We start from the raw sequence: 10,136 nt of genomic DNA on the forward strand, positions 1-10,136 counted from the left end.
GCCTACTACCAATAGTGTACGCCCATGATAGCTCGGTGGCGCGCACAACGCCGCGCGCCGCGAGCCCCAATCGTCGTGAAGCTGTAATGAAATTTTTTCCCTAAGTTGGAAAATGAAAAGTGAAAAATTTATCCATTAACTACAATGGTAAAAATTTTCACTTTTCATTTTTCATCCTATGGAAAAAGTTTCAAGATCGATACCCAGAATGCGTCCTATACTACTATCTCTAATACTACTGGAACGCTTTCTGTCCTTTAAAATGACATAATAAACAGAGATAGCTACTTTAGGTATCGCTGTCCTTCATGGCGCATGCGCATTCGGCCGTCGTACATTCAGAATCAAAACTATTGTTGATCCGAAGATTCAGAAGTGAATCGGATTAGTTAATGAAATGCGCAGACGCATGGAAAGCACTCTTGAGTCAGACTGTACCGACAAGGACGAAGTAACCTAAACTGAACTGATGACTCTCTTTGGGTGTGTTCGGGGAGACGCTATTCACGCTATGAACGCAAACGCTACCAACGCTGTTCGTAGAGCCAATAGCGCGATAGCGTTTGCAAGCTCCGCGAACGATCCTGCGTATCGTTGGTAGCGTTTAATATGAAATTGGGAATGCCAGTAAAATTGAAAACTAACCTCCGAAATTTCATACGCTGGTATGTACGACCGATTAGATTATAATCGTTGATCTGGGACAATTGAGCATTACTTTAAGCCGGAATCAGACTACGCATTGAAGATTGAGATTGAAGATTTAATTTTGGCTAATCAAAATAATAGGAGTTAAAATTTCTTTATCCTCATTGGTCAAATTTCAATTTTCAATCTTCAATCTCAATTTTCAATGCGTAGTCTGATTCCGGCCTAACGATTTGTACGAAGTACCTATGTTGGACGAAATTGGTGCGGGGAGTCCTGACCCTCGTAGCCGCGAGAAAAAGTGACTCTGGGGACATCAACCTAGAAGATTGTAGTAAACCAAAAGTGAAACCTCTCATCATCATCATCATCATCAATTAATTTCAATTTCAATCTCTGCAATTGATGGCTTGCCACTAGGCCAGATTGAGATAATTCTTGCTTGTGTATCATCTTTAACTTTTCAAAAATAAAAATATTAGAAGCTGGATTATAATAATCCTGGACCTTATGTGAAATTGTCTTCATGATCATTTTGTTATCTACAGCTCCGTAAACAGCTTATAACGCTAAATAGTGCAAAAAGCAGAACAAAAAATCTAGAGTGTTCGATACTGGTTTTATGCTTTAATTTGTAATGGAGTTGCAGGCAAGAAGAGATTTAGTAATAATATTAGCATTAGAGATACGAGAATATTTGGAAGATGTGTCATCAACTGACAGCGATATTGATGAAGTATTGGGTAATATCGATAAGTTTAATAAAAGAAGAAAAATACCCAGAGTACATAATTACGTTGAAATGATAGTGCCAGCGTTGACAGGTCAAGACTTTAAGGCTCATTTTAGGTATATTTATATAAATAATATCTTTCTAAAAATATTTGTATTAAAAAATTATTATGATCAAAAAATAGTTCACTTGATTTGAATAGAAAATACAATATTTAACTATAATAAAAAGTGATTAATGTATCACTTAGGATGCTTCCTGAAACATTTGAATATATTTTATCTATCATTGAGCCTAAACTACAAAGAGAAGTAGGAGGAACACCTACAATTTCTCCAAAAAAGCAACTTTTATTAGCATTATGGAGACTTGCTACCCCGGATTCTTTAAGGTAACAAATAAGCACTAAACAGACTTCTATTTAAAGCGGCGCGCCGCTTATATCTTTGGTCAAAGCTGGGATTCAATTGCATAATTTAGCCAATTTTTAGCTTAGTTCTTACTCCTTACTTCATTAACCAACGCGCAGCCTAAATACCGATCGGCATGATGAACCAAGCTAAAAATCAGTCGAAATGTGCAACTAAATCCCAGCTCTGTCAGATTAATGCTTGTATTGATTGATAGTATTGTTTGCATAAAGCGGCGTCTACAATGACATTTTAAGACGTAAAACTTAAGTTTTAACATTTAAACCATAAAAAATAGACCAATTGTTGTTCTCCTCACATTCGATTGTAATTGATCAATTTCTTACAACTTAAGACTTAAAGTTTAAGTATTACACCCTAAAATCTCGTAGACGCCGCTTTATGCAAACAATACTATCAATCGACACAAATATTAATCTATCTTTGTTTAACAAGTAGACAACAAAAATAGAATGATGCGTCTTTGTTGATTTATGTCATTAACTAGATCCCAATTTTTACAGGTCGATTTCTGATCGATTTGATGTCGGTAGAAGTACCGCATTATATATTACAAGACGTATTATAAGTGCGATTAATAAACTGGCGCCAATTGTAATAAAGTGGCCTAAAGATGAACGAGTTCAACAATTATGGACAGGTTTTGAAACTGCCAGTGGATTCCCAAAAGTTATCGGTGCTATTGATGGCACTCATATTAATATTCCAGCTCCTAAACATAACCCAGAAGCATATGTTAATCGCAAAAGTCACCACTCAATTCAGCTTCAGGTAATATACCTTTATATTCCACTAGAATATTTGATGAAATCATTTAAATTTCTTACAGCCTTCTTGTTTCACAGTTTTACAAAACATTGTTTTTCTTAACAGCAAAAAATAGAAATATACTATAATATAGAAGAAGACTAAAGAAATTGAAATACTTTTATCAGGCATTTTAATGTTAATGCTCTCTGTGCAATTTAATCTGTACTGTTTTCTTTTGCAGGCTATATGTGATCATACATGTAAATTTACTCATTGTTTTGTTGGACATGTAGGATCTGTACATGATCAACGAATATTTCGTTTGTCTGAAGTGCAATCCTACCTTGGAGATGTGTCAAAATTTCCAGACGAGTGCCATTTAGTTGAGGATCAAGCTTATAAACTACACGAAAATTTGTTAGTGCCATATAGAGATAATGGCCACCTGACGGAACGTCAAAGAAATTATAATTTCCTTCACTCTTCTGCAAGAATAATTATTGAAAGAGTGTTCGCGCTATTAAAACAACGTTTCCGAAGTCTTCTTACAGTACTTCCGATGACTAGAGTAGATTTGATTCCGATGCATATTCTTGCATGCTGTGTACTACACAACTTGTGTTTGATGAGAGGTGATGATCTCGATTTAGAAATGAATGAGGACATACAGGAGATAGACAATATGATCAACGGAAATGTACGGGATGCTGCTCAAGCAGGTATTGCAAAACGAGATTTGATAGCTGAAAGATTACGAATGAGAAATGTATAATGCTTATTTCTACTAATTTTCTAAGAATGATAAACAGTTAATATTTACCAATATGCGCAATATAATAAGATAATAGAATAAGATAATATAAATAAGATAATAAGATAATAAGAATAAGATAATATAATTAGATAATTAAGTATAGTATAGATATAAAGAATTAAAAGAATAAGAATAATAAGAATAAGATAATATAATTAGATAATTAAGTATAGTATAGATATAAAGAATTAAAAGAATAAGGGTCTGCGCACAATGGAGGAACAGATATTAAATATTAAAATATTGACCTATCAGAATCGTGTATTCCGGTGTAACTGGTATCTGATAGGTTAATATTTTAATATCTAATATCTGTTCCTCCATTGTGCATAGACCCTAAAGATAATAAGAATAAGATAATATAATTAGATAATTAAGTATAGTATAGATATAAAGAATTGTATTCTTTTACGGATAGAATTTATTACGGTAAATATTTTTTTCATATAAAACTTTATCACTTGTGTCAAAGATCGATTCTCTTCGTTACTGAACTCTTATACTGAAATTCCTTCACATCAAGAGAATTTTTTCGCTTTGCTTACTAATGTTAATATTTTTTAGCATCCACCATGTGTAAATATAATTTGCGTTTATTAACATTTTATACACTCTGTCTTCAATAAAGTAGGTACATTTTCAAACACAACAATTCTTACAAAACACTTATTTTCCTTTACGATACTTATAATACTGTTTAATTATGCCATTTGACGCAAACATTTTAAAATTAATATTGCATTCTGCACTATACAGACTAGGTGTTTGCAAATTCAAATGCAGATCAAAACATCAAGAAATTAAACTAAAACATTTCGGTTTTCTTAAATAATAGTAAAATAGTTATATCTACCTCTATAAATAATCTTTTGTACATAAAGCATATGTAGAAAGGACATATACAATATTGAAAGAACAGAATACAAACAATAACTTCTCATCTAACAGTAGAGCAATAAAATAAAACAGATCAGTCCAAACTACCGTCAAATTATTTGATTTTGAAAAATAAGTATTTTCCTTCACATTGAGATTTTAAAAGCGAATATCGCAAAAAAGAAACAGAAAAAATATCAAGATTGTTTAATGTGAAAGCTATTTATATAACGTTGAGCTCAATCAGTGTGTCTGTCTATATCTTTTCTATAAGTTTATCCAGTCTATGTAACAGTTTTGTTCCCATTTCCATCTTTTCTTTATGTCTCTTCTCTTTACTTTCTTCAGCTTTTCGTTTTTCTTCTAATATTTCGATAGCATAGTTATCTGTAGCTTTACGTTTACCTAAAAGGAGAAATATTTTTTATATCTTACAATTAGTGTCTAATTCAACTAACAGTTATTTACGAGAAATTATGTTGGGTGAACAAGTAGAACTGCAACTGCTATTGCTTGGAGATATTGATCTTTCTTTTAATGTTACACATCCAGTTGACGAAATAGTTGCCAATGGTGCCATATAAGGTTTTTCTCTAAGAAGGTTTTCCATAATCTAAGTAATTAATATTGTATAATACTAATTGTGAAAGTGTAAGAGGGAAGAAGTTACATAATGTTATGTTAATTAAAGTAGTACTTACTTCATAATATTTCCATGTGCGCGTGTTATTACCAGATTTTGCGTTATGATCTTTAATTGTCTTATATGTACGTTTCATTGTATTTATTCTCGTCATGCATTGTCTACCAGAGACATTATATCCCTTGGCGTGCATGGTTGCCGCAATTTCATCCCATGCTTTCTTATGACTGATTTTACCTGAAGACATGGAAGATTCTCGTTGTCTATACTCTTCAAATAAAAGCATTATTGCCTCATGAGACCATCTGAAATCTGTAATATAAATCATTACGACAAAGAGTATATAAAAGAAAAAATAGAGATAACGTATTCATAACAAATATGATTTAAATTTATATTGTAAAATTTCCTTACTTTCTTTATTTTCTATCGATTCTTCTTCTATTTCCTCTTCTGTTTGTCTTTCTTCAGAAAATGACACATTCATATTATCTATAAAAGCAATGTACATAATTATCAATATTCCTCTACATTATTCTACAACGTCAAAGAAAAGAATTAGATTAGTTACGTACTAAATGTTTCCTCTGACGGAGTGTTATTTGAGATAGTAGTCTGTATAAGTCCAGAAGCACCTTAAAAAATGTTTTTTAATATAAATTATATAATTTGCATACTAATTGTTTTGTTCATGCATCAAATAATTGGTACAAATTGCATTATTATCATAAGTGATGATTGTTTAAAAAATTCTTACCAAATACATTATTTCGATAATTGCCTTGACGTGCAACATTCAACAAAGTTGTTGCAAAATGCAAATCTGCAAATGTAAAGTAAGAAAAATATTAAAGCAAACAAATTCATATCTTCTTAATTCTATAATTTCTGATAAATTTTTATTGTGATACATATTAGGTGCTTTTCAGCAAAAGTCACTGACGACACAGTGATACACAGTAAATTATTTCATCCTTGTTAACATTGGCAACAAGGATTCACTTGTATTATACTGTCGTCTATGACCTAGTTTACACCCAGCCGTCCAATCCCGATTCACTTCGAAGTAAAGTGAAATTTCTTGGATGTAAACGAATTAGTTTTGACTGATTTCAGTCCTCTTTTCTCAGCGGAGTATAGCGAATCCGGTGTAAACATTCCTTCACTTCGAAGTAAATCGGGATTGGACGGCTGGGTGTAAACTAGATCTATATCTCTTGTTGAAAAGCATTTTTCATCTGCAGAAAGATATTCGTATCGCATGCATTAAAATTTACAGATTCATAGAAAATAAATATAAAAAAGAGCTAGCATTTCATAATTAAATTAATATTGTGATAAAAGCCATCTAGAATTAGTTATATTAATATATATAAATAAATAAAAAGTGATTTAAATGTTATAGAATTAAACAAAATCTTGGAAATTCTGATTTGTACAGCACAATAGAATAAAAACTGAACAAAATCAATCACAAAATTAAATAACTATAATCTACTACTGGTTTGTTAGGTAGAAGGAACGTACCAGTTCGTGCTTTATAAGCACTATTCGGTGAGAGTTGCAGTTTATAGTTTTCATTTGTCTCCAAATCTAGAAACTCTACTTCTTCATAATTAGCCATTATAACCAAATCGTAAAATTCGAGAATAGAGGCCCAGGGAATCTATATATGGACAACTCAGGACGTACATAACCCTATAAGAAAATTCTTGAACCATTCGACCAAACACAACAATGCTGTTCACAGCTTGCAAACACTAACGCTACCAATACACTACCTCGGAAGGAATAGCGTTGATAGCGCGCAGTTGTGACGTAACACCCTACTATTAGTGACATCACGATCGTGTTTGTTAGCGCTATCTGCAGCTCCGCGAACAGTTTGTAGTGCTAAATAGCGCGAATAGTGTCTCCCCGAACGCACCCTTTGTCTATTCAGGCGGATGGGTTCCAGTAGTATAGTTCAGTGTTGGGCCATCCAAATTTAGAAGAAGAAGTATATAGATTAGTGGTTGCGGATTTTGACATTAATAAAAGGTAATCCAATATTTTGGAACTGAATTGTGTGCCAAAAATCTTATTAAAATATTAATCATAGGATATTATTTGGCAATGTAGTTAAAAATTTGAGGGCCTAAAAAACGGACGAAAAGTACCTCTTTATTGAGATCACTCTTTATATTTTATGCAAAGGTTATGTTAAGTTTAGATTGTTATTTTATTTCAATCTTATAATATTATAACTTTATTACTGTTATATTGATACAGGTGAAGGTCTAATTTCAATACTAATCGTGCAAAAACGTGAGTATAAATAGTTATTATTAATATTAACATCAATATAAATTTACTGTGGTTATTACTATAAACAACATATGCTCATTTCAATCCTTTTTTATTTAGTAATAAACAAAGGAAACAAAAGGATTGAAATGAGCATGTACAATCATATTTAATCATATTTAATCATATTCAGATCTTTAATTTTATTGATTAAAATCTTTAATTTTATTTATTCTAATATATTGCAAAGAATATCACGTAATGTTGGCGTTTCGTCCCGGCTTCCAATATTACGCCAACATTACGTGATATTGTTCTCTCATTAGTTATAATTCATTGAGCCATTATTACAATTTAAATTTTAAATCACGCGGGCGAAATGATGCGTTTAGTATTACAATTTGATTTAAGGGGACGTTATTTCAGATGATTAGGAGTTGCGTTTCAAGACCGACGATAGTTCGGCGCGCAATTTGAGGGGATTTTTCAGATAGAGTTGCGTTTTAAGACCGACGATTGTTCGGCGCGCAATGTGAGGGGGGTGGGAGGGGAATACATTTAGTACTTTAGATAATATTGCGAAGAATATTACTACGTCGATCCGCCATCAGAGGTCTATTGATACTCGCAAATTCTCGCAAGTGCTGGGACACGCGTATATCTCTTTATATAGAATCTCGATTTAATAACTTACACCGGCGTCTAAGGTAGGCTTCCATTACAATACCTTACTGATGAGTCCAGTATTGGAAGCCGGGACGAAACGCCAACATTACGTGATATTATTCGCAATATATTAGAATAAATAAAATTAAAGATTTTAATCAATAAAATTAAAGATATTAATGAATCTTTGGCTCGTAGCCCTGTTCTCACATATTATTAAATACAAATTTTTCTTTTATTTTATACATTTTAAAGTGTTTATAATACTATATTTACAACAGATTTTCTATCTAACTGCATAATACGAGGGTGATAAGTCCATGCAAAGTTTAAAATGTGGCACCATCAATACGTTTCAAGATTGGGTAAAAATGTAGATTAGGGGAGCCTCCCCCAATGACCTTGACCTTGACATATGTTGTCAAGGTTATGACCCTGAGTGACCTTGAGGAAGTTTTAACCGTCGGACCTAACTCGTTAAAAAGTTATTAACAAAAAAAGTTTCAAAATTAACGTATTATTTCTGCTATACATGTATAATATGAAGTCCTATTCTACACTTTTCCCTGTTCAGAAACGTTGAACTTTCCACGCGAAGTAACTTTTACCCCTCCCCCCTCCCCTGCACAGGGGCACACGACTTCTACGATTGTACTATTGCTGTGATTGTACTGTCGGGGCAGACCTCTGTGACGGTGTGGGTGCGGGGGGGGGGTGGCCAAAGGCCGCCCCCTTGCACCCGCCCGTCGCCCGTGCGTGCGTGCGTGCGTGCGTGCGTGCGTGCGTGCGTGCGTGCGTGTGTGTATAAAATATCAAGTAATAGACTCATTGTTAGCTCCTAATGCTAATTACACGTTTTGCATATTTCGTTTATCATTACCATTTGCGTGGTCTTACCGACCTGCCTCACAACTTGCGCGCGCTTCCGTGGCGCTACTAGGATCTACTGGGCCTTGCGTGCGGCCCTCGTGTTGGTCGTTGTTTTTGTATCAAGAAGTTAGTTACGTTTTGTAAGTCACGCCATGAACGTGCTCTTTGTTCAGTTGTCTGATACTTTGTAAAAGATCGATTATGTTAAGACGCATTAAAGTAGAATTTAGCAGAATCAGTTGTTAGTACTCTTTTTTCGTCCTGCATAATCAGTTACTGCAATGCCAACAAGGTACGAGATACAATCTCAGTCTACGAGAAAACAGCGTTCCACTTAACGCGAAAGAATACAAGTTTCTTTAATCAACATTGGTCCTTCGAGCCGGATACGCGGATACACAGATATTTCGCGGATACTAGGATACGCGGATACACAGATATTTCGCGGATACAAGGATACGCGAATCCGCGGATACACAGATATCTCACGGATTGCACGAATATTTCATGAATTTCCGTACACGACGGATTCTTATGGATTGACAAATAAGCAATTATTCACAAGCATAAGTTGCGAGGTAAGAAAATTCCGCATAATCGCAAGATAGTTTCATATTGCATGCAAATAGACGTTCGAAACATCGAAGTCTTTGTTTGATTTCACGGTGACGCCATACTGCGTTCATCATTTTCAATTCGCATTAAATAGACGTTCGACACATCGAAGTCTTTGTCTCGGTACATGGTGACGCCAGACTGCGTTCATCATAGACGTTCGACACATCGAAGTCTTTTTCTCGGTACATGGTGACGCCAGACTGCGTTCATCATTTTCGTTTATCATAACCGCCATATTGTGCGTTCAATAAATTAGCCATTTTTCTCGCGAGATGCCATTCTGCACCTTATCGAAGTAACATACAGTTTCGCATACAAGGGCGGCCATTTGCATTTTCATAGAGCCTCATTGGCGGAATTATCACATTCCAACGATTTACGATAGTATTTCAGTAATAGCGCGCATCATAGTTAACATTCGCAATGGACACACTCACATTGTTAGACGCGAAAAACAAGCGTGCACATATAAGAGCGGCAGCCACAAGGCTAAAAACCTTTATCGACAACTTCGATCTGGACAACGGTTCGCGACATGATCTAACTGAGCGCAGGCAAAAATTGTCAGATTTATGGAATCAATTTGAGGCAGTTCAGTGTCGTATAAAAATGCTTGAGAACGCAGATCCCTTGATCACCGATAAAACAGCTCTTCACGATCAGCAAGTTCTACAGCGGGATAGCTTCGAAAGTCCGTATTTTCAATTAATGTCTCGTTACACCACTCTCATCGAGCGAAAGGAGAGTAATTTATCGCATTCAATTTCTTCCAATGTTAATGAGCATGCGGTTAATTCAAGG

General features: G+C 34.4%; 2 protein-coding genes across 2 annotated transcripts; one reads left to right on the forward strand and one right to left on the reverse strand.

The window, feature by feature from the left end:
• The first annotated feature begins 1,285 nt into the window (after positions 1-1,285).
• On the forward strand, positions 1,286-3,334 carry LOC108772356 (putative nuclease HARBI1). Its single transcript, XM_018537877.1, has 4 exons — positions 1,286-1,497; positions 1,632-1,772; positions 2,316-2,583; positions 2,804-3,334. Exons 1-4 carry the CDS (start codon positions 1,286-1,288, stop codon positions 3,332-3,334), a joined length of 1,152 nt encoding a protein of 383 aa, XP_018393379.1.
• Positions 3,335-4,492: 1,158 nt separating this feature from the next.
• Positions 4,493-5,195, reverse strand: LOC108772357 (uncharacterized). The gene is made up of 3 exons (XM_018537878.1): positions 4,954-5,195; positions 4,721-4,865; positions 4,493-4,657 (listed from the first exon to the last, which is right to left on the reverse strand). The coding sequence occupies exons 1-3, from the start codon at positions 5,179-5,181 to the stop codon at positions 4,509-4,511; spliced, it is 522 nt and encodes a 173-aa protein (XP_018393380.1). The 5' UTR covers positions 5,182-5,195; the 3' UTR covers positions 4,493-4,508.
• Between the last annotated feature and the right edge of the window lie 4,941 nt (positions 5,196-10,136).

This window comes from Cyphomyrmex costatus, unplaced genomic scaffold, assembly GCF_001594065.2.
Source record: "Cyphomyrmex costatus isolate MS0001 unplaced genomic scaffold, Ccosl1.0 scaffold1855, whole genome shotgun sequence".
NCBI classification, from domain to species: domain Eukaryota; kingdom Metazoa; phylum Arthropoda; class Insecta; order Hymenoptera; family Formicidae; genus Cyphomyrmex; species Cyphomyrmex costatus.

Bases quoted from the DNA above. Each gene is read 5' to 3' on its own strand.
- LOC108772357 (XM_018537878.1), bottom strand. From the start codon at position 5,181: ATGCTTTTATTTGAAGAGTATAGACAACGAGAATCTTCCATGTCTTCA. The intron at 4,866-4,953 runs GTAAGTACTACT...TTAATTACTTAG, and splicing joins GCACATGGAAATATTATGAA to ATTATGGAAAACCTTCTTAG. The intron at 4,658-4,720 runs GTAAATAACTGT...TTCTCCTTTTAG, and splicing joins TTCACCCAACATAATTTCTC to GTAAACGTAAAGCTACAGAT.
- LOC108772356 (XM_018537877.1), top strand. From the start codon at position 1,286: ATGGAGTTGCAGGCAAGAAGAGATTTAGTAATAATATTAGCATTAGAG. The intron at 1,498-1,631 runs GTATATTTATAT...TGTATCACTTAG, and splicing joins GACTTTAAGGCTCATTTTAG to GATGCTTCCTGAAACATTTG. The intron at 2,584-2,803 runs GTAATATACCTT...TTTCTTTTGCAG, and splicing joins ACCACTCAATTCAGCTTCAG to GCTATATGTGATCATACATG.